The sequence below is a fragment of the Esox lucius genome, chromosome 23 (assembly GCF_011004845.1).
Source record: "Esox lucius isolate fEsoLuc1 chromosome 23, fEsoLuc1.pri, whole genome shotgun sequence".
Classification (NCBI taxonomy): Eukaryota; Metazoa; Chordata; class Actinopteri; order Esociformes; family Esocidae; genus Esox; species Esox lucius.
The window spans coordinates 9,919,950-9,945,026 of NC_047591.1; the positions used below are offsets into that span (position 1 = coordinate 9,919,950).

Here is a 25,077-nt window from a genome sequence, read left to right on the forward strand (position 1 = left end):
TCTTTAGATGTAAAATTCAATCACTCAGATGGTAAAAAAAGCATCCAGTTGGCTGAAGAGCACATTAAACATCACAACGCCTCCTGGTGTTCAGCCAAGGCTCACTTCAGAACATTATCAGTTACTTATCACTGGCACGGAGCTGGGGAGGGTGCGCTCTGTACATAAAAACACCACAGACACAAGACACACTAAGAGCTCAGCTGAGGTAGTCATGTAGGTTTGACTATGGTGAGGTAAGGTGTGGACTGATAATGCAAAACTTAGAAATATTTGACCTAACATTAGTTTAAAATGAAAATGTTCCTAACGTGTTCTACTGCAGGTTGTTATTTTTTATATTCTATAATCTTTTTTTGCATGTAAATTGACTGATGAATGTATCTTAGCTACACAAAGATCAAACACAAAAAAAATTCTAAAGAAATCCAAACATGTGGTATTTTTTTGCAAACAATACTTAAAAAAAAGAAAAGGCCTTGTGGGATATGTAGTGTATTAAGTGCATTCAATAACCATGTATCTTTCATTAACGATGCATACTGGGAAATTATTTTAGGTGTGGCTTAATACATTACAATGTTAAGCTAACACAGCTCAATTCTGGACCCCACAGGAACACACACTAACCATTGTCCTTATTACTGCCGTCCTCAATGGTCATCTGTTCAGCCAGTTCTGACAGAGACTCGTCAATGGTATGACTGGAGCGCAGTGTCAGGGACAGACGCCGCTTTAGCCTCTTCATCTTCTCCATCAAACTCCTTGGGGCAGCCTGGGCCAGCAGGACAGAGGGGAAAGGTCACCACTTGAATTATACACAAAAAGCTGAATAACAAGAACATTCAGTGTTGGAAGTGGCATGTCATCTTCCAAAGATGTTGAAAACATGCACATGACCCAAAAGGTGCTATAGTCTTATAATATTCATTTGGTACAGAAACCTCAGTCTGGTTTCTCTCTAGGTTTCTTCCTATGTTTGGACCCTACTAGGGAGTGTTTCTTCACCACTGTGCATTAACTCTTCTTGCTTGCTATTCAGGGTTTCAGGCTGGGGATCTGTAAAAGCATTTTGTTAAAATTGCTGATGTAAAAAGGCCTTTATAAATTAAAGTTGATTAATTGTTTGATTGAGATGTGTACAGCTGGATACGGACATTGTGCGATGTTTTTTTTCAGTCCTGTGGCCCGGTATAATACTGGTTGCCCAGATATGACCACAACCGCAGAATGAATAGCGCAATCCATAATCTTTTAGAGCGTTATTGAGAAAAGCTCAGCAGGGATTTTCCTGCATTTAAAATTCAAAGACGGCCCCCTTCCCAAAATCTCACACCGCCTCTGTGTCATCAGGGTAAATAGCTCATATGTTAAATAGCCTTCCATCGATATCCTGTAGCAAATTTTTATTGGCAGTGTTGCCAAATGGGTGGGTTTCCCCCACAACTGGGCTATTTTTAATGGGCTTGGGCAGGTCGATTTACAGATATGGTTGTATAGAAGATAGTGTTTGCACAGATTCCATGGTTTACTGGTAATAACCTGGCAACCTTGCATACAGGACCTTAGTGTTCCTGACATTGGGGAGATGAGAAACGTTGGGAAAAACAAGCGGAACCTAGTTCTCTTTTACACCCAAGCATGTCAAAATATTTAAATAAAACTTAACGCATAAACTACATCCAATCCACATAACATTTGTTAATGTTTCAGATGATGTCTAGTTGAATCCAGGGGCAAAAATCTAGTTAGGATGAGACAATTACATAAAATTTAACTGTCCCCCCTGTGATTGCCTTTTTTTACAATAAAGTTCACAAGACAGACAAAGATGACGGGTGAAAAGACGATATTATTAAGGAATGTAGGCTGCTGTCCTAAACAAAAAATGTTATGCAATATACAGTGTAAAAATATACAATCAACATACAGCTCCGGGAAGAATTAAGAGACCACTGCACCTTTTTCTTTCCTTTCTGAAAAAGTTGAAAAGGAAAGTTTTGAGTGAATAACAGAAGCGCTCAATTTGTAATGGTCTCTTAATTTTAACCCTTCTGTTCCTCACTCAAAACTTTCCTTTTCAACTTTTTCAGAAAGGAAAGAAAAAGGTGCAGTGGTCAAAACATTTTCCGGAGCTGTATTTGAGTCAACAAAATAAATATTTGAACGTGAAGGCACTGGATGAGCGCAAGTAGCATAGCAAAATATCCTATAGCTGAAGCTGAGAGAGGGGGATTAATTATGTGGCGTCAAGGCAAGGAAGGAGGGAAAAAATAATAATATATAGGCCTGAAGCTCTGATTAGTTTTTAATGCACGTCAAATGAACAAAAACATGGTATAACAATGAAAATACACAACAATATTAACTGTGATTTATTACACAGTAAAGCTTGATGACTGATTTCATATTTTGTGTGTGAACTCTTCTAATAAACAGAGTTTTGATGCTCTGTTGAAAATTTTTTCGGGTGTCCAGATTTGATTGACTGTAAACCGCACAATCACACACAGACTCAAAAAATAATAATAAAAAAAACACCTGAAGCTATACAACCCGATCTGTAAATCGATCTGCCGAATTCCATTTTTGCCTGCACACTGTCATTAAAAACAGCCCAATTTTGCGGGAAACTTCCCCATCTGGCAACACTGAGAGGGAACGATATGCTCTGTATGCTAGAAGCATTGTGGACCCAATGTGTTTGGGGGATTAAGAAAAGAGCTAAGCTGAAACTGTAGGCTGGATGCACTTAAATCCAATAAAACGTCTACTAGTCCTGGACAGGCAGAGGAGAACAAAAAAAAACACGAGGGTAAAGTTCTACACACACACACACACACACACACACAGTGGGGAGAACAAGTATTTGACACACTGCCGATTTTGCAGGTTTTCCCACTTACAAAGCATGTAGGTGTCTGTCATTTTTATCATAGGTACTCTTCAACTGTGTGTGACAGAATTTAAAACAAAAATCCAGAAAATCACATTGTATGATTTTTAAGTAACTAATTTGCATTTTATTGCATGACATAAGTATTTGATACATCAGAAAAGCAGAACTTAATATTTGGTACAGAAACCTTTGTTAGCAATTACAGAGATCATACGTTTCCTGTAGTTCTTGACTGTGTTTGCACACACTGCAGCACACTGGCTAGGCCACTCCAGGACCTTGAGATGCTTCTTACAGAGCCACTCCTTAATTGCCCTGGCTGTGTGTTTTGGGTTGTTGTCATGCTGGAAGACCCAGCCACGACCCATCTTCAATGCTCTTACTGAGGGAAGATTATTGGCCAAAATCTCGCAATACACGGCCCCATCCATCCTCCCCTCAATATGGTGCAGTCGTCCTGTCCCCTTTGAAGAAAAGCATCCCCAAAGAATGATGTTTCCACCTCCATGCTTCACAGTTGGGATGGTGTTCTTGGGGTTATACTCATCCTTCTTCTTCCTCCAAACACAGTGAGTGGAGTTTAGACCAAAAAGCTATATTTTTGTCTCATCAGACCACATGACCTTCTCCCATTCCTCCTCTGGATCATCCAGATGGTCATTGGCAAATTTCAGACGGGCCTGGACATGCGCTGGCTTGAGCAGGGGGACCTTGCGTGCGCTGCAGGATTTTAATCCATGACGGCATAGTGTGTTACAAGTGGTATTCTTTGAGACTGTGGTCCCAGCTCTCTTCAGGTCATTGACCAGGTCCTGCCGTGTAGTTCTGGGCTGATCCCTCACCTTCCTCATGATCATTGATGCCCCACGAGGTGAGATCTTGCATGGAGCCCCAGACCGAGGGAGATTGACCGTCATCTTGAACTTCTTCCATTTTCTAATAATTGCGCCAACAGTTGTTGCCTTCACACCAAGCTGCTTGCCTATTGTCCTGTAGCCCATCCCAGCCTTGTGCAGGTCTACAATTGTATCCCTGATGTCCTTACACAGCTCTCTGGTCTTTTCCATTGTGGAGATGTTGGAGTCTGTTTGACAGGTGTGTGGACAGGTGTCTTTTATACAGGTAACAAGTTCAAACAGGTGCAGTTAATACAGGTAATGAGTGGAGAACAGGAGGGCTTCTTAAAGAAAAACTAACAGGTCTGTGAGAGCCGCAATTCTTACTGGTTGGTAGGTGATCAAATACTTATGTCATGCAATAAAATGCAAATTCATTATTTAAATTAGATTCCGTCTAATTTAAATAAGTATTTGAATGATTTTGAATTAGATTCAGTCTCTCACAGCTGATGTGTACCTATGATAAAAAATACAGACCTCTACATGCTTTGTAAGTAGAAAAACCTGCAAAATCCTGCAGTGTGTCAAATACTTGTTCTCCCCACTGTATATACAGCTGGGCTCATAAGTTTGCATATCCTGGCAGAAATGGTGAAATGTTGGCATTGATTCTGAAAATGACTGATCATGCAAAGAAAATACATATTTTATTTAAGGATAGTGATCATATGAAGCCATTTATTATGACTGTTGTTTGGCTCCTTTTTAAATCATGATGATAACAGAAATCACCCAAATGGCCCTGATCAAAAATGTACATACCCTTGAATGTTTGGCCTTGTTACAGACACAGAAGGTGACACACACTGATGAAAATGGCAATTAAAGGTGAATTTCCCCGACCTGTGGCTTTTTAAATTGCAATTAGTATCTGTTTATAAATAGTCAATGAGTTTGTTAGCTCACACGTGGATGCACTGAGCAGGCTAGATACTGAGCCATGGGGAGCAGAAAATAATTGTCAAAAGACCTGCCTTACAAGGTAATGTAACTTTACAAAGATGGAAAAGGATATGACCCGAAGCACAAAGCCAAGTTGACCCTGCAGTGGTTACAGCAGAAAAAGGTGAAGGTTCTAGAGTGGCCATCACAGCCTCATCACCTTAATATCATCGAGCCACCCTAAGGAGATCTCAAACGTGCGGTTCATGCAACACGACCAAAGACTGCATGACCTAGAGGCAATTTGCCAAGACGAATGGGCAGCTATACCACCTGCAAGAATTCAGGGCTCCATAGACAACTATTACAAAAGACTGCAAGCTGTAATTGGTGCTAAAGGGGGCAATACACAGTATAAAGAACTAAGGGTATGCAGACTTTTGAAAAGTAAATAAAAAATCTTTGTTGCCATGTTTTATTTTCTGATTGTGCCATTCTGTTATGACTTACAGTTGAATGTGAGTCCCATAAGAAATAAAAGACGTATTGTGTCTGCTCACTCATGTTTTCTTTACAAATGGTACATACAGCTCTGGAAAAAATATTAGTTTCTCTGGTTTTACTATTCATAGATATATTTGAGTAAAATGAACAGTTTTGTTTTATTCTACTAACTACTGACAACATTACTCCCAAATTCCAAATAAAAATATTGTCATTTTGAGTATTTATTTGTAGAAAATAACGGATCAAAATAACAAAAAAAAAGACCTGTTTTCAGACCTCAAATAATGCAAAGAACTTAGGAGCTTGGTTCAGAAATCAATATTTGGTGGAATAACCCTGATTTAATCACAGCTTTCATACGTCTTGAAATGCTCTCCACCAGTCTGTCACATTGCTGTTGGGTGACTTTATGCCACTCCTGGCACAAAAATTAAAGTAGCTCGGCTTTGTTTGATGGCTTGTGACCATCAATCTTCCTCTTGATCAAATTCCAGAGGTTTTCAATGGGGTTCAGATCTGGAGATTGGGCTGGCCATGACAGGGTCTTGATCTGGTGGTCCTCCATCCACACCTTGGTTGACCTGGCTGTGTGGCCTGGATCATTGTCAGAGTTGGGGAACATTGTCAGAGCAGAAGGAAGCAGGTGTTCTACCAGGATAACCTTGTACTTGGCTTGATTCACATGCGTCCTTCACAAAGACAATTTCCAGCCTTGCTGAAGCAACCCCATATCTTCACCAATCCTCCACCAAATTTCACAGTGGGTGCGAGACACTGTGACTTATAGGCCTCTCCAGGTCTCCGTCTAACCATTAGACAACAAGTTGTTGGGCAAAGCTGAACATTTTATCCGTCAGAGAAGATGACCTTACACCATTCCTCTACGGTCCAATCCTTATGGTCTTTTGCAAACTTCAGCCTGGCTCTTTTTTGCTTCTCATTGATGAAGGGCTTTTTTCTAGCTTTGCACAACTTCAGGCCTGCCCCTAGGAGCCTGTTTCGAACCGTCCTTCCCCCCAACTGCTGTTTGCCATTATTTTTGTAGGTTACTTGGTGTCATCCTACGGTTGTTGAGTGACATTCGAATGAGTTGACGGTCATCTCGGTCAGTAGACAGTCGTTTTCGCCCTCTGCCAGTCTGTAGATTTGTTATAGCCTAGTCTGTTGCTTGACCTTGTTCTTATGAACCGCCGTCTTTGACATTTTCAGGATGGAAGCAACCTGACGCTCACTGTTTCCCTCTGCCAGTAAAGCCAGAATTGAACCCTTCTTTTCCTCACTCAAATTTTCAACTCTTGTCATGCTGAATAGCGTTTTTATTTTTTATTCAAATTACCTTTGAGGTACTACTTGCACTGTTTTTGCCATCTAGCTGGTTCTATTGCAAGAGGATGGTGACCACAGCAGTGGTTTTAATACTTTTCCTCATTAAATTAGATTTGGTTCAGGTAATCACCTAATCAGTACCTCATTACGTAAAATGAGGTGTGCCTGTGTTGAAATTTAACAGACACTGGAATTGAATGGCTGCCATACATGTAGAGATGCTGATTTAAGAAAAATTAGGAGTGGTCTCTTAATTGTTTCCAGAGCTCTATATTACCAATTATCCAAGGGTATGCAAAATGTTTAGCACAACCGTATATATATCCATCCTACTTCTGGTGAAGCCATGATTTTGTGGATTTGAATGTGTGCTTTGGGTCGTTGTCATGCTGAAAGGTGAACTTCTTCATCTTCTGCTTTCTAACGGATGCCTGAAGGTTTTGTGCCAAAATTGCCAGGTGTTTGGATCTGTTCATAATTCCCAGCTAATTTAAAAAGTTCCAGCTGAAGAAAAACAGCCCCAAAGCATGATGGTGCCACCACCACCAAGCTTCACTGACGGTATGGTGTTCTTTGGGTGATGTACAGTGTTGTTTTTGCGCCAAACATACCTTTTGGAATTATTTTCCCACATGCTTTTGGGAGACTTTATATTTGTTTTTGCAAACTTCAGCCGGGCTTGGATGTTTTTCTTTGTAAGAAGAGGCTTCCGTCATGCCACCCTACCCCATAGCCCATTCACATGAACAATACAGGAGATTGTTGGCAAATGTAGCACACAGCCAGTACTTGCCAGAAATTCCTGCAGTTCCTTTAATGTTGCTGTAGGCCTCTTGGAAGCCTCCCTGACCAGTTTTCTTCTCGTCTTTTCATCCATTTTGGAGGGACGTACAGTTCTTGGTAATGTCTCTGTTGTGCCATGTTTTCTCCACTTGATGATGACGGCCTTCACTGTGTTCCATGGTATATCTAATGCTTTGGAAATTATTTTGTACCCTTCTCCTGACTGATATCTTTCAACAATGAGATCCCTCTGATGCTTTGGAAGCTCTCTGTGGACCATGGCTTTTGCTCTGAGATGCAACTAAGAAAATGTCAGGAACATCCTACTAGAACAGCTTTAGAATTTTTATATCCACTGTCAAGTACATCAGATTGTATCCAGATATTATATAAGGTATATCACAGAGGGGCATCCAGATATTATATTAAGTATATCACAGAGGGGCATCCCGATATTATATAAAGTATATCAGAGTGTATCCAGATATTATATAAAGTATATCACAGAGGGATATCTGGTACAATATGGGGTAGCGGGGGTTGGGGTACCACCTTTGACTAATTTGACTAAAACCTTGCTCAGGTGTGTTTTCAGAGTAAAGCAGCCAGCCCAGAGGGAGACTGGTATATCCTCATCTAAAATAGCAAAGTTCATAAATAAACAAAGCCTCCTTTTAATCAAAAATTCATGAGAAGAGGAATACTGCAGTCACTTCACCTCAGCAATATGTTAGGGGACTGTGCTAGGCCCTTAATAAAGCATGAATTAAACATTCAAACATGAACGCTGCATTCCTCAAAGTGCAATAATTATGCATTTATAGGCATGTACACACACGCATGCACACACAAAACACTGACCTAACACTTTCCCAACCACACTGCCCTAACATTGCCCCCACCCACACACTGACCTAGCACAGTCCACACCAGTCCCACCATCAAGTCCTAACACGCTCCGAAACACTTCCCTGCTACAACCCTGACCTGTCAACACCCTACATAACAGCAGTGACTTGTCATGTGGCTGTGTCCTCTGGAATGATTGGTGGGCTGCAGATAACAGCAGTGACAGATCTGGGCCAGCAGCTGCGGGTGATTGGCTGAGACATGTTGGCTTGACTGTGATAGGAGGTGAAAAGGCCAATGACCTGGGAGTACTGGCCAGATCAGTCACCTGGTCAGTTGGCGTAGACGAATGCTCTGTGGATATGGACGTTAAAGATGGATGCTCACTTAATACATTTGTGTATGGTGAACACATGCGTGCGTGCGTGCGTGCGTGCGCTGACACAGCAGTAGGCCAGGTCACAGGAAACACCTTGCTTTCTGCCTCAGGCCAGCTTCCCTGCCCATTGTGTTGCCGTAGTGACGCCCCGTGGTGAGTGGGACCCCCCCACACCCCATCCCGTACTCTGGACACGGCCAAAACACACTGCCAGCCAGCAGGCCAGGGCTCTGTGTAGTGTGTGTGTGTGTGTGTGTGTGTGAGAAACACAGGCTATAGTTAGGCAAAACATCAGGAAAACAACACAGCACTAGTAGCCTAACAACATCACACAGACAGACAGGCAGAGACAGACAGACCTAAAAGACTGTCTCTCTCACAACAGTGCATCCATCCGATCTTTTTCTTTCAGTTTCTCTGAGATCCTCAGCTACAGTCGAAACACCATCTGTCTGTCTAGACAGAGCCCCTCACCCCCACACCCCAGCCCCACCGTGAAAATAAACATCTCCGTCATCCTTAACATTCCTATCCTTCCTGATAGCATGTGCGTGCATAGCTGGAATCCCTGGAATCATACGGTCAATGGCTCCTGGATCTGTCGATCTGGTTCACCCCTGTCCCTGGGACACCACACAGACACACAGACACACAGACACAGACACACACAGACACACACACACACACACACAAGTCAAAGCTACGCCGGGCTTGAACAGCATCTATAACTTGGTCAGTTTAGAGTGACAAGCAGCGGAGCGTGACACTGGGGAGCAATCAGACAGAAATACATAGTGTAAAACAGCCTTGCATACCGGTCATGAAGTTGAAGGAATCACATGGGCATCATCCAATAAATGTGCCCCTGAAGAAGGCCTCTATATAGACTAATACAGAAGTCCCCCACCCACCAGGTTAATTGCTTTTCTACCAAATAAACCTAGGACACACTGTTAGACGTTTCAGAGAGGGTGCAATAGGTTTACATGCCAGACCTGAGTTTGATTACTATATCAATTCCTTTCAAGGAGATTTGTGAGTATCTTTTATGGCATTTATGCTTTATTGGACAGAAAAGTGGTCAAAGAAAGCAGAGAGTTTTTGCTAAAAGAGCATTATTCAGGATTCAAACCCACACAGCAACAGAACTTGGGTCTTCTAAATTATTATTATGAATGTATTTACTTAGACACAATGAGTTGAGAATGGGGATGAATTTAGTAATACTTCATTGAATATTTTTACCTTTTAATTAACCAGACATTGAAACACTGAGACTTGTTGAAGAAAAGAACATTCAGTGTCTTTTCAAACAGAAATTAATATTCCAACGCATCCACTTGGGTCGTTTTGGTATTTTTGGAATCTGAAGTATCTGACAATATTTAATCTTTAGGTCATATACTCAAACACATATTTAAACCCAGAGTGTGCAAGCGTGCGTGTGTAAGCGCTTCTCAGGGAATTCCACCCTTTCACGGCCCTTACCGATCCATTCATCACACTGGGGAAAAGCAGAGGGGCTTTGATGTCAGGTTTTAATATGGTGGTGTGCAGGTCTGTTTGTTTTAGTGCATGTTTACTAGCATACTAGTTAGGTCCAGATGTCCTCACTACTACAGCAATCCATGACCCATCATTCCTAGTGAGGACATTTGTCCGCTACTCACTTACACAAATGGCTTCTGGGTCTCAGTGTGAAGGTTGGTGTTATAATGGAGTTTTAGGGAATAAGGTTGGGGTTAAGGTTTGGGTTAAGGTTTGAGGATATAAAAGATACATTTTGGGGAAATCTACTGTTATCCCAAAAAAGTCCTCACAAGTATATTGTAACAAGTGTGTGTATTAGTTGTTTTAGGGTGTTGGTGTATGTTGCTGTGCATTCAGGGGTTAAGACATGTTTCTTACAGCTGGACATGATCAAATTAAAACACAGCAAAGGAAGGTGGGGTGTGTGTGTGTGTGTCAGCATGTCAGCTACCTTTTATCAGAATCATGAAAAGACAGGCAGAGCAATGAAAGAGAGCCAGGGAGGGGAAGAGAAGAGGGCGTTCGTACAGAACATTCTTCATTCATGTGACTAGCCACACTCGTGGTCCCCAACAGACTCAGGAACACACACACACACAGTTTTGTCATGTTAGGGTTTTATTGAGTGCTGTAACATCGGGCTCCACTACTAACATGTTGGACCAGGCCAGGACATGGGGCTGGACTGAGGAGGCAGCACTCCCCTTCATAGCAGACAGACTCAGCCTTTGTCTGTGAAACCCAACACTCCAGTCTGCCCACTGTCCTAGCCAGCCCGCATGCCCAGGGACAGAAGGAGACAGTGAGAGGGACATGGGAGCGAGAGAGAGACAGGAAGAAGGACATGGGAGAGAGAGACAGGGAGAAGGACAGGGGTGTGAAGTTGTGTGTGAATGTTGGACAGTCTCCTCGGTGTCATTGGCCCACTTGTGTTGGGGAGGGGTGTCCTGCTGCTGGCCTATCTTAACATAGATCGCCACTAACTAGAGCAGCTCCCTCTCTGCCAGCCTGCAGCACAGATATTAAGTTACTAGATTAGCTGTTCTGATTGGACAAGGTTCAAAGTGTCCCGGAACAGCAGCAGAAGAAAAATGCCTCTAACATGGGGGAACTCTCTCCTCCTCTCACTCTAACACGGGGGAACTCTCTCCTCCTCTCACTCTCTCTTGCAGTTTCAGTTTAACAAGCTCATGAATGCAGCTTGTAAAACGTCTACAGATAAACCGGGATCTTCCTTTTACACAGCAACTTCTACAACACACGCGCAAGAGCCAGCACACACCCATTTAGACAGACAGACACATACAAACACACAGCAGAAACTCTCAGAGTAAGATAAGCAGTCTTTGTCTTACACACAAGGAAGTGTAACAGAGACAGTTTAATATCTGTGCCACACCAAAACAAAGAGCTCATGTGATGGGAGCGGGATGGTTTAGGAGTACTGGCGTCTGGCACACAGACCTCACCATCAAAAACAAACCCCTCTCATTCTACCGTGCCTCTCGGTCTTGCTCTCATCAGGATCCATCCAATAAAACCCACCTAACCCACATTCCAAAGCCTGACCAGGCACTCCATCACATCTCCACTTGTCTTCCAAAGCCTGCCATTCCGGGGGTCCCCTAGTGCATCTTGGGTAGGACATAGTTCAGGGAACAGGAGACTTCAAAAGGGAGGCGGAGGAAAGGCGGCAATCAACGAGACCTAATTAAGACTAACACACATCACAGACGGTTCTTTCAAACATGATAGCTTCCTTGAAGTCATGTCCCTCCAGAGAGGTGCCTTAGTCACCTCATGTCAGAAAGTCAGCCTTGGAACTGAATACCGGAACAGCGACTCTGTAAGTCTCTCTTTAGTCTCGCTTTTCTCACTTGACAACTGAACTGCTCTTGTCACCATGGTGACCAAGACCTCAGAGTCTTCACTTCCAAAAGATTAGGAGTGCGAGGCTATCCCACAACTCTCTCTGGCTGGCAGCTCTTTTCCCTCCTGTCTCACTCTGTCAACTAAGAATGAAACAGATGAAATTATTACCAAGTTACAAAGTGGAAAAGACAGAAAAAGAAGAGAGTGATGCTGTATGACAATTTGTGTGGGTGTGCACTGTGCAGTTATGTGTGAGAGAGAGAGAGGGAGAGAGAGAGAGAAAGACAGAAAGAGCGACAGTGAGGCAGAGTGACAGTGAGGCAGGGAGACAGTGAGCATATTTCCAATGAGAAAAACAGAATGGTGGTCTTTGTGTTTGTGTAAGAGCCATGAAATCACCAGGGTAACTGCAAGCATGTACTGTTAGCTGACTGTTGAAGAGAGAGAGAGCGAGAGAGCGAGAGAGCGAGAGAGCGAGAGAGCGAGAGAGCGAGAGAGAGAGCGAGAGAGAGAGCGAGAGAGAGAGCGAGAGAGAGAGCGAGAGAGAGAGCGAGAGAGAGCGAGAGAGAGGCGGGGAGAGAGGCTGAGAGAGAGAGAGAGAGAGGCTGAGAGAGAGAGAGAGAGAGAGAGAGGCTGAGAGAGAGAGAGAGAGAGAGGCTGAGAGAGAGAGAGAGAGAGAGAGAGGCTGAGAGAGAGAGAGAGAGAGGCTGAGAGAGAGAGAGAGAGAGGCTGAGAGAGAGAGAGAGAGAGAGAGAGAGAGAGAGAGAGAGAGAGAGAGAGAGAGAGAGAGAGGCTGAGAGAGAGAGAGAGAGAGAGAGAGGCTGAGAGAGAGAGAGAGAGAGAGAGAGAGAGGCTGAGAGAGAGAGAGAGAGAGAGAGGCTGAGAGAGAGAGAGAGAGAGAGAGGCTGAGAGAGAGAGAGAGAGAGGCTGAGAGAGAGAGAGAGAGGCTGAGAGAGAGAGAGAGAGAGAGAGAGAGAGAGGCTGAGAGAGAGGCTGAGAGAGAGGCTGAGAGAGAGAGAGAGAGAGAGAGAGAGAGACAGAGACAGAGACAGAGTTGGATTTTACAGCATTTCTTTGAATGGTCCATAATTCCTGTATCCTGTGAATTATGACAAAACAAGTAACTGAATAACATTAGTATAATAAAATATACTCAATAATTCAGCCATTTGCTTCTTTAAATTACTGCAACACAAAACAGTTACTAAACATACAGACAACGATTTACATTTGTTTTCCCAAATGTAAAACAGCAACACCTAACCCAGTAAGTGAACAAAACGTTCACACATCAACATGAATGAATCATCATTTGACCTCGGGCTCCTAAGGTTACCTTAACTCTGATGAGCTATTCAGCCACAGCCCGAGGCAAAGGTATGCTGCCCAACTATGAGTTTGCACTACAGAATGAGGTGAGCGATGGGCTGTGGCTACTGCTCTAGCCGTGGGCTAGCACACAGCTCCCCTGTGATAAAAAGATCACAGACAGCCGCTGCTTTAGTCCTGGGCCACAACACACACGCCGGTATACAACAGAAGGGAATACAGCGGTGTACACACACACACACACACACACACACACACTACGGGTGGTTCCCCATCCTGCAGGTGTGCCTTACCAAAGCACCACTGTCTTGACATTAAACAGCTCAGATCAAACACCTGTAGACTACAAGAGTCATGACATCCCTGCACTCACCCAATCCCAGAGCCAGCCTTCCTCCCTCCTCCCAAACCCCTCCAGTCCCCAGGGTCAACTCACTTTAGCGGAACTGTGGAGCTCTGGGCTGAAGGATGGGTCTGAACTGAACGCAATCAAAGCTAACCTGGTTCACCCAGGGAATTCAATCTCCCCCTCCTCCTCCATGCCCCTCCATAACCTTATCCTGAAGACAAGCCCTCCACTCAGCAGCTTGATGTCAGCCGGTTTACCTAAACAAAACTCGCAGAAGAAATGAAAACACTGCTGTAAAGTTGCGACAGGAATAATGAACCCCTGCCTTTAGAGACATAACAGCGCCTGCCCCCATGACCTCCCACCAGATGAAGGGATGAGAGGTCGGGCATGTCACCGTGACAACGTGTGACCTCTAAACTCCTGGAACGCGCGCCAGCCAGCCGACAGAGGTACCGTCTGCTGTTGCCAATGACCATAAAACATCAATGTTGCCGGCGGCAACTGTTCGAAGTGATGTAATGGTATGTGTTAGCACAAAACACTGGTGCTACTGCTAGACATCTATCACACCAACTGACTGGAACTGGGCCCAGCGTAACACACAGAGCAGATGCACGCAGAAGCGTGCGCGCACACACACACACACATACACACACACACACACAGGGCTCTCAGTGAGAGGAGCTAAAATGGGTTTCAGCATGACTGACCCTGGAGGGATGAGCTGAAATAACTGCGCTAAAGGGTAATGGACCTGTGTGTGCGTGTGTGTGCGTGCACTAGAGGAAATTGTGTAAACAGAGACAACAGAAATACCAATGTCCGAAAGCTGCTAAATGTCCATCAGTGTGAGCGTGAAGAGAAGGAATGATGTGGAGCAAGGGAGAAGAGGTGCAGAAGAAGAGAGGAGAGATGGAGGAACAGAATCAACTGCCTTTTCCTGCCATTTTAGATCAGATCCTGTCGAGAAACAGGGGAAACACAGAGACTAATAGTGGGGGACGGGGTAGAGGAGAGGAGGAGTGTGAGAAAGGAGGAGAGAGGGGCTGTAGGGGGTTATTTTTAGGTCTGGGTCCTGAATGCTGTCACAGCTGAATAAACAGTATGGGCAGAGAGGACAGGTCTGCCATTATACACAGACCAACTGAAACACAACATACAGACACGTGCTCTCTCTATCCACCCCTCGCCCCCTCTCCCCCTCCCTCTTTCATCCTCCCTCTCTCTCCTTCACCCTCTCTGACTCTCACCCGCCCTCTCTTTCGCTCTCTTCCTCTCCTTCACCCTCACTTGCACTCTGCTTCTGAAAAGAAACAAACAACCCCCAGGATAAAGCAGGACAATTAGTTATCAGAGGACGACAGAGAATGGAATGATACACGCACGACGGCTTCAACTGGCACAGACACCAGTGACATCTGTGGCAAAGGGGGGTTGGAAATGACTGCCTGCACTGAGCGTAGGTGTGTGTGTGTGTGTGTGTGAGGACAGGAGATAAGCATGGACTAAACTATATATTATCCCTGTGTCAAATGGGGAGAAGAATGGAACAGACGAATGGGACAGACTCCAGAACGACAGACACACACACACACACGCACGCGCACGCGCACGCGCACGCGCACGCGCACACGCACACGCACACGCACACGCACACGCACACTCCTCGAAACAGCTACAGCAGTCTGTAACCCGTTGTTTGTTAGGAGCTGAAGACCAGGGCATTACATCCACTGTAGTCCTGTAAGTATTGAACCGTTCAGTCATCCACCTCGTCCTCCTTCAGCGTCATCCTCGCACTAACACGGTCAGGCGCTGCGCATCCATCTAGCTCCTGACAACGTCATCACCTTCATTAAACCCCTACCACCCTAATGAGTCGCTTCCGGAAGACGGCCAGGCAGCGGAACGGGGAACGTGTTTGTGTCCCAAAACGCGAGTTTCCTCTTTACCAGGAACAACCGGAATTGTTGACATTCCACAGTGTAGACCTAAGAGACGACACTAACAGACAGACAACATTGGAAGATGACATTAAGCAGCCCAATGAAGTTCTCGACGCCAACAACATCAGGAAGATGAAATTCAAGCTTGAATGCTTAATTGTTTGTTTTGTCCTCTTCCCCAGAGAACCAGTGTCCTCCAGGGACCCCTGAGGCAACGTCATGGCAACGTCAGCGGTTGTCCCGGAGACACCCAGAAGAGTTGGTCGTTTAGTCCCTTGATCCCGTTTCTGTTCCCACCAGACCAACCAACAGTGACTAATAACAACTTCCTGTTTTTGACCCGGTCTCAATCTCACCTCTAGGAAAGGAAAAACAGACACCTCCAGCTCTGGCGTTTGGTTGGGGATAAACCAATAAATCTATCAAATGGCTGGATTTAACAAAGGCCTTTTTCAAATCGGTGATGGAATGTTTTAGCAGGTCTCAATTCCTCTCCTTCAACTTCATGCCCTCTAAACAGCTTGTGAAGGTAGCATAATGCATGCCACTACTCCGGTCCTTTGTGCTAGGATGTGAGCCTGGCAAAGAAAACCATTCAACAATTTCACCAGACTATTAGCCATATTTCCCATCTTTAGTCTAACCAGAAGACAAGACCATGCCTACACAAAGTTAATAATGTCTCGGCAAACTAGAGACATCAGTGCGAGTTAAACAGCCAGTGACACCCACAGAGTTCTGAGGCCATCAGCCCTAACACACAGCACACAAATTAACAGGAGTTTAGCATATAATAACATTGTATTTATTTGTTTCATTTAATCAGGTAAAGCACCTGAGGTGCCATTCTCATTTGCAATGACAACATTTCACCAAGAGGAATGGGCAGCTATACCACCTGCAAGAATTTGGGGCCTCATAGACAATTGTTACAAAAGACTGCACGCTGTCATTGTTGCTGAAGGGGGCAATACACAGTATTAAGAACTAAGGGTATGCAGACTTTTGAACAGGGGTCAGTTAATTATTTTCCTTTGTTGCCATGTTTTGTTTTATGATTATGCCATTCTGTTATGACCTACAGTTGAATGTGAGTCCCATAAGAAATAAAAGACATGTGTTTTGAGTTGTCACTCATGTTTTCTTCAGAAATAGTAGATATATTACCAATTCTCCAAGGGTATGCAAACTTTTGCGCACAGCTGTATAATAATAACAGAACAGAACTCCAGCAGTGTCCCCCCCCCCCCCCCCCCCACATAAGAATAGCTCAAAAAATCATTTTGAAAGAACATGACATTTTCACATGTTCCAGTAGAAAATATCAAAGGTATCAGACACTGCAGGCTGCCAGCTACTATCTAATCAATGCAACATTGACATTATACCACCCTTGTTTGGCCATTATCGGTTTAAAAAGCCAAACCTAACAAAATTCATTTCCAGCAATATCTTCCCAATCTTTTGGGTTGAACGACTTTATAGGACTCCCTTAAAGTTGCTTATTAATCTTAATTTCACCAGGTCTAACTGAAAACCTGGTGCAGTTCTTTCTATTGTGTACTGAGGAAAGATATTTGAAAGAGAAATGAGTAGCTCGTGACATCTCTCATCTCATATTTAAAAGAAGCTGTTATGCTGGAAAAGGTTGGAGACCCTGCGCTACATTGCGATTGTACTTTGGGGCTGAACTAATTTATGCAGCCTGTTGGTTCTTGGCTAAAAAGGTTCCCATGACTTCTACAGCTCTAGGCCAACAGGCTTAGCCTAGTATCAACCAAGACACAGAGGCACTGTGCTATACTGCCACTGTATATGAGGGTCTGTACAGAGGCTATGTGGGTCGAGGAATGAGGGACTTTACAGAGGCTGTGTGGGTCAAGCTATGGTGGTCTACATAGAGGCTGTGTGGGTCAAGCTATGATGATCTTTACAGAGGCTGTGTGGGTCGAGCTATGATGGTCTTTACAGAGGCTGTGTGGGTCGAGCTATGAAGGTCTTTACAGAGGCTGTGTGGGTCGAGCTACGAAGGTCTTTACAGAGGCTGTGTGGGTCGAGCTACGATGGACTTTACAGAGGCTGTGTGGGTCGAGCTATGATGGACTTTACAGAGGCTGTGTGAGTCGAGCTATGATGGTGTTTACAGAGGCTGTGTGGGTCGAGCTATGATGGTGTTTACAGAGGCTGTGTGGGTCGAGCTATGATGGTGTTTACAGAGGCTGTGTGGGTCGAGCTATGGTGGTCTTTACAGAGGCTGTGTGGGTCGAGCTATGATGGTCTTTACAGAGGCTGTGTGGGTCGAGATATGATGGTGTATATAAGAGGCTGTGTGGTTACTGGGCAAAAGCAGAGGGAATGTAAACAATGTGCCTGTCAGAACAGTGAGCTCATTCCACAAAGCCCTGCTGTGTGTGTGTGTGTGTGTGTGTGTGTGTGTGTGTGTGTGTGTGTGTGTGTGTGTGTGTCTCTGTATAGGCAAAGCTTTGTGAAGGCATGAATATTTTAGCATGGCAGCCAGGATAGACTGGAAGGAGATACCCCCATCACTCAGTGTTAGATTCAGGAGCTTTTCCTTGTAGGCCATCTAGTATTACAGTAGCATATATCCTGCTTTGGTATTCGTACCAAACAACAAAACAGAGTTGGAGTGCCTGTCAAAGCTCCAGGTAGTCACAGCGTGTTTACATTGGCTTTAGCAAAGAACACATTGTGTCTTAAGCAGTCAAATGATGAGACCGCAATTTTGTTTTCAATTATACAGACACGTTGATTTAGCCACCCTGTCATTTGGCAGAAAAAAATTTGTAAAAATAAAAATAAATGCAGTTTACATAAACATAGTAATGAATTAGACAGAGTTTCCATAATTCCTTACTACGTTTAATAATAACATTATTAATAATTTCAATATGTCGCTTTATTAAAAAGCTATATTAGCTTTATTTGTCAAATAATCACAACACTTCTCAGACCTTGGGGTAAAAGAACATATTTATTCAGAGCCATATATTTTAAAGTCGGAATATAAAGAGTAATTTCCTTCTTTCATTGCATTTTGAGAACAGCTGGCTAGTGTTGACAACCAGCAATTGAGCTATGCTAATGATACGCTACACCTCAACTTTCTTCAAACTGCATGCAGAGACATAAATGGAATCCATCCATCAACCAACTCGGGTTAAGTAGAAAAACACCCCAAATCTCCAAAAACTCTTTAAGGTTAGAGTTTAAGCGTCAGAGAAAATATGATTTTATATGGAAATAAATATTGGTCTCACAAGCATAGGGGTTAAATTTACGGTAAAATGTACAGTTGAGGTTGGTGTTCGGATTGGGGTTAGTTTAGGCATTAGAGGACAAGTTTAGAATAAGGCGTTAGGTTAGATTGCATTTAGGCATAAAGGTTAAGTTACTATGATTAAGGATTGAGGTGCGGTTTTAGGTGGGGGGGGGGGGGGGGGGGGGGGGAGTGTGTGTGAGAGATATCTGTGAGAGTGTGAATAATCCCTGTCTGTCTGTTGCTCAGACAATGCCACCCACTAATCTGCAGATTACCAGCCAATCTACCAACCTCCACAGAGCAAAGCATGATGGGACAGTTTCCCCAGAGGGTGTGTGAGAGAGGGGGCACGGCTGTGCCAAGGAGAAAGAAAACAAGAGGACAAAGGCAAAGTGCATGAGAGTGCGCGTACACCCATGCCTCCACAGACACACTGGGCCAGTCTGTGCATTGCACCCGGGTGGTGTGACTCAGAACCTGGGCTCGGTCCAAAAGTGCTGCTCCAGTTCCCACAATGCCCCTCTTCAGACCACGACAGTGGGGCCTGCAACCTCCCCTCCCTCCATCCCCACCGCTCTTTTCAGGGGAAAGTGTATCCCTGTATATAAGACATTCTCTGTATCCCCCTCCCACCAGAAAACCTGACTGCATCCCAGAGTCATTCATATAACATGACATCAGAGCCATATAACAATGAACTGGCATTGTACTGCAGGCACGCGCACGCACGCAGTAATGGCCAACTCTATGACCTCAATACTTTACAGAAGAGCCGGAAGGAAGCAGAAGCTCTATCGCCATAGCAGGCCCAGGGTGCATGTGTGTGCATCTGTCACACCTCACAAGCACAGTAGAAATCACTAGAAAAGGTCAAAAGCCACGACAGCTGAAATACCTAATATGTAATTGCAGAACAGTGCATCAAACAGACGGCTAATGTGCTGTAAAAAAAAATCTGATGAAGTCGTCACATCAGTTACACGGTAAACCTGTGAGCTGTCGACAGCACAACATCCTCGGTTCCACTTTTACACTAGAACCACCCCCCAACCCCGCCTCCACATTCCCTGCATGGCTGGCATAGTACCGAGTGTTAATACCAGCGTACCCCCACCATCACTGCCAAGTCAGTCATCCATGTTCTAAAGCAGGCCTGGGAAGAAAAGACCGGTTAACGTTTGTCACACACACGCACACACCAGGGGATGGCCCCCCGCTACGTAAGTTGAGATCAGGCCTTAAGGGGGGGGGGGGGGGGGGGGGGGGGGGGGGTCACCCATCAAACACACAACACTGATGAGCACATTCAACACGCAGCCCCGCACAAAACAGAGAACGCAGACTGAGGGACAAGACACGCGGACAGACGCCTGGCGCTGGTTCGGCCTTCAGAGACACTTGTCTGTGGCTTGTGCCCGTACATTCCTGTTCCATTAGAAGTCTCTTAACTATGTCGGCGTAACAGCGAGAAACACTCGAGCTACACTAATGGTATTCATTATCAAGTGTACAATTACGGACGAAAATACTCCCAGCAGCACAGGACCACTTCCCCAAAAATACACAGTCAGATTAACCCTTGAAGGACACACACACACACACACACACACGAAATATATACGCGGATCCAGCTACATCTGCCGTATTACACCCCAGACTGTGGGAACTGAGTGTACCCTCAATATCAATCCATGAGCTTCATCACAACAGTTACATAACCTCACCACAAGGCCTTAAGACGCTGAAGTGGTAGAGCACGAAAACGACTGGAGCTGGGGGAGACTGACAGAGGGAGAGATTTATTGGTTCTCTAAAGCTGGGCCGGAAAGAAACGGAGAGAAAGAGCTCCTGGTTCTGTTGTCAGTGGCAACAGTGTGCTCTAACCTAGAAGGATCATCTGTAAACCTGTCAGAGTGATGCAGAGGATTCTGGGATATTCCTCTCACAGAACAGACAGGAACTTTTTGAGCATACAGCATTGCAGTTATTTTGGTTATGGGTGTTTGTGCGCGTGTTCATGCGCGTGGTTACACGCCTACATTAGCGCATGCATGTGCTGTGTACATTGTCAGTGTGATGCGTGTGTGTTGTCACTCAGTGTTTTTCAATGTCTATGCTTCTAGTTGACCCCCCCCTTCCAAAAAACTAAAAAGAATGTTGTTTTGGTATGGTTTTGCTGATTCATCACCAACCATTGAGTACAATGTTGACTCCAAAACATTATCAAAACATCTCTGAAGCGCAATAGACAACGCTCCAAAACACCCAAAATCAGCTCCATAATTTAACATACACAGTTACAATAGATCCCACTCTAAATTAGGTATCGGTACTAAATAAACTGCATTTTCATATTTTCAGTACCTTGAAGTTAAAAGGTGAGCATCCCGATTCAGCAAAACGGGACAAGAAAGGGAATATAAAAGGCTTTAGGGGAACAATTACAAAAGAGTGAAACTAAGACCAGCACATGGGTGAAACGCTATCCCTTCACCTTTCCCCACTCCCCCTGGTCTGGCTGGTGCTCTCGGACATCTCCAAAGGCTTTTCATTACATAAGGATACTGTGATCCATAGCAGGTAAACCGCTCATCCCAGTGGTACTTTACCAAAGCTGGGAGAGAAAGGAGAGTCAGGATAACAGAATGAAGGAGTTGATTGGGAGAGGATTCTGGCTCCCCCTACTCCCCCTTCCTCCCAACCTCTTTTCTCCCCTCCTCCCCCAGGCTTGTTGGACTCCATCTGATGATTTGCATGTGAAAGCAGACAGACATATGGATAGAATATTTGTCAGACAAACAGAGTGGGTTTTGTGCCCAGAGGGTTCTGCGAAAGAAGCTGAGAAACCCGAAAGGAAGACGGACAGAAAGAGAATGGCCCCCGGTTTACGCAGGCAGAGAAAGAGACAGAAAGAGCCACAACATCAGAAGAATCAGTAATAAACCAGCTAAATAATCTAGACATCATATGAATGGTTTCTGACCGTTTGTCTGATCTCTGTCCTAGAAACACTATGTTTGTATGCATGAACTGTTCTAAGAATAAAAGAAACAGTGACAGAGAATGAAGGGAGGCCGGCAACAGACTGTCCTGTACGGTGCCGCGGCCACTCATTCTCGTCATAATCATATCTAATGGGGACATAAGAGGGTGAGTGGAGCGCTTTCATGAGTCACCACAGAGGAAATTCATGAAGCCCCAGTCTAACACCACTATATAATCTGATTCTTTGTGTTATTCCTCCCATTCACTTGACCTCAACGCACTGAGGGAGGATGTCATTAGCCGGGCTAAATTAGCATGGTTAAAATACTGTAGGGCAAAAAGACTAGAGGCAGTTGGTGAAGAGAAACAAAGGGTTTGACTGATAAATTAAGGGGTTTGACTGGTATATTAAGCCTCTCCTGAGGGATTGATTTCACACAGATAGAAGCACTTGGATAGAGACACCTGATGTGGGTCATCATATCTGCAGGGAATGGAAAGAGGTAACCAAAGCTGTAACACACACACACCTCATCCTTATACAGATCTTCAGTACCATACCAGCTGACATCAGGTAAAATTTTACATAGGCATGCAAGCAAACACCAAACAGACACAACTCCCCAGGACACACGAAGTCATACCGGGTCCGGCAGCACAGTAAAGTTTTGTTCCAGACAGACACGTTGGCTACAGCACCACTGAAAAAACATCACACAGGTTGGAGGTCAAACCACAAACAGCACACCATAGTCGCCACACGAGGACCGACGTCATCCAACACACACTCAACACTTTGTCCGATCTTATTAGCCGGGCCATTTGGACAGAAAGTGTTAGTTTTACCAAACCCCCCCCTCGTCATCTGATCTTTACTGCACGTCTTCCACCAAACACATTCACAAACTATAAAAGTAGCGTCAATTTTTATGCCAGTCTGTTTGCCTACGTGTTCATTAGAAATCTGATCAATTTCCACCAATTATACCATGATACCGTTTCCCTGAGGTGGTCACTGCCAAGGGCTGATACACTGAGATTAGAGAGTAGCTTACTTTGGTCCAAAAAACAATTCTTCCTCATGTCCCCATCCTTGTCACATACCCTGATTCGGACATCTATGCAGAGCATTGTAACATAACATCCGTACAGTCATTCATAACGCTGTGTGAAGTAGACAATCCGTTTTAGATACGAACATTTGGTGCATAAACCGACAATGTGCGATACACTGTTCGCCATTTTCGGCCTATAATGTTTTATTTATTTATATTAACGGGGCAGAGGTTACAAGAAAATATAAAAATGTGTTGAAACAAACGAAGCCTGTGCGATACTGAAAGGATCTCTGTGTATACAATGCGATGACATGTAGGCCATCCAACTGGCAAGGGTCATTGCAATTGTTTTATACACAATGTTTAAACTGTACTCAGTTAACCGTACATGCTTCAGGTTTATCTAAGTAATGTTCTAATTTATACAGTGCTGAAAATATGAAGGTGTTGAAAATGAATGGTGCGTAGGCTATGCAACCTACACAGACAGAAGACAAATACCTACAGAACTTATCTTGCATATTATTGTCAGGTGTGTAAACACTAAAAGAAACAATGATTATAAAAAATAAACAGTATAGGTGTCCGGTACTGTGAACAACTAGTCTTATTTTGACAACAGAACCAAATAGTTGGTGAGTTCAACCCTTGCCTTGTGGCGACGCAAGGTTACTTGGTGGCAACATTGTTTTTGCTTATTCGAAGCCGTGTCACAGTAGCCATACCGACTGACAGTGTGCTTGTAAACCTTCTACATGAAGCCACAACATTCACATCTTACCAGAAACGATGAAGCCTACGTTATTTCGACTGGACTTCCAGACCTCGGCAGACGCTTCCTCAGAGGCCGGATGCCTGTATTTCCACCCGCCCGTAAAAACAGTTCGTCTACGTCGTTTCGCTTTTCTCTTGCTCACCTTTTTTCGCACAGACTGCTCTCACAGGAAACCCGTTTTTAAAGTTCAAATATAAAATTATAGACCGTAGTCCGAAAGCTTATTTCTATAAAGAGAGGGAGCTCATGTGGAGTGAGAGCGAATTGTCTCGTTGTATGAACCCGGAGGTGTGCAAGCTCTGGCTGCCCGCATTCTGACGCCTCCGCTTATGCTGCTCGTTTACATGGAGAGGGAGGAAATGAACTGAATGCAATTGGTGATCGCCTACCAGCAACCGCCAGCGACACCAATAGCTATACATTCAGTTAGTGGTTCTGTAGCGCCCCCCGCTGTTCAAAAAGGGTGTTAAAACTGAGTTAAATCGATACGGGAACGGTGCTGGTACGAGGCAATTGGCATGTGACTGGTTTAATTTATAAAGTTTCAAATAATATTGTTGATCTATCTACCATAAACAGTGCATGCTTATCTATTCATATTTAATGTTTATCCTCAGTCTCGCAACTAGTGATTTCTGGTTGCTTAACAACCTGCCTCCTACACCCCATCCCCTACTTCCTTCTCCATACACTCTCTGAAGGCCTCCCATTCCTCACTTCCACTCACTGACCACTGGCTGCGTTCCCTCGGAAATCCAGAAAGTATCACTTTACCATCTGACCAGCTATTCAGTTTGTCTTTTCATTCCAAACATTGGAGCATGCTGTCTCAAATCACCTCTTCTGCTCTTTCAATCTCAGACTAATCTAGATATATCTGTTGCCTTCAAGCCTGTTGAACCCTCAGATTCTCCTCCACTGTCTCAGGACTACGGGCTTCTCAGATTCCGCACACGATTGGATTGGTTAATACCTGGCTGCCCGCTCCTACCAGGTGAAGTGGGAAGGATCTGCTACGGGATTCACTGTGGTGTCCCCAGGCCTCGGTTCTATAGGCACTGACTTTGCTGATTCATTAAGTCGGATCAGGGGTAATTACAACTACTGGGTCAATTTATCCCACCTAGCTATCTTAATACGAATGCACGCTTTGAAAATTGTTTGCAAAAATTACTGAAATGTACATGAAAAATGTATAAAGTCTGGTACTTTACTGGAGTTTGCACCAGAACTTGTGTTTGTTTTATTTGAGTGTTCATTTTTTTCCTTGTCCATGTATAATTAGAGCGATTTATGAGTAGGTATTACATAATGGTTAGGTTGGAGACTGCGGTGAAGTTAATTTCAGATTGGACATTCTATTCGGCTCTTCAAATCTCAATAGCTCATTAACGAAGTATTGAATAAATCAAGTATTGGTCTCAGT

The 25,077-nt window shown here is 44.3% G+C and overlaps 1 protein-coding gene across 2 annotated transcripts in view; it reads right to left on the reverse strand.

The window, feature by feature from the left end:
* Positions 1–24,011, reverse strand: part of cdk17 (cyclin-dependent kinase 17) — a 35,824-nt gene extending 11,813 nt beyond the window's left edge. The window contains exons 1-2 of one of the 2 annotated variants that reach the window (XM_010866445.5): positions 23,658–24,010; positions 631–775 (exon numbers count right to left, since the gene is read on the reverse strand). In XM_010866445.5, coding sequence (XP_010864747.1) covers positions 631–757 — 127 coding nt within the window. In that variant the 5' untranslated portion in view covers positions 758–775; positions 23,658–24,010. Of the gene's footprint in view, positions 1–630; positions 776–23,657 lie in introns of both variants that reach the window. The other variant, XM_020042839.3, reaches the window with a different exon arrangement.
* Positions 24,012–25,077: the final 1,066 nt, after the last annotated feature.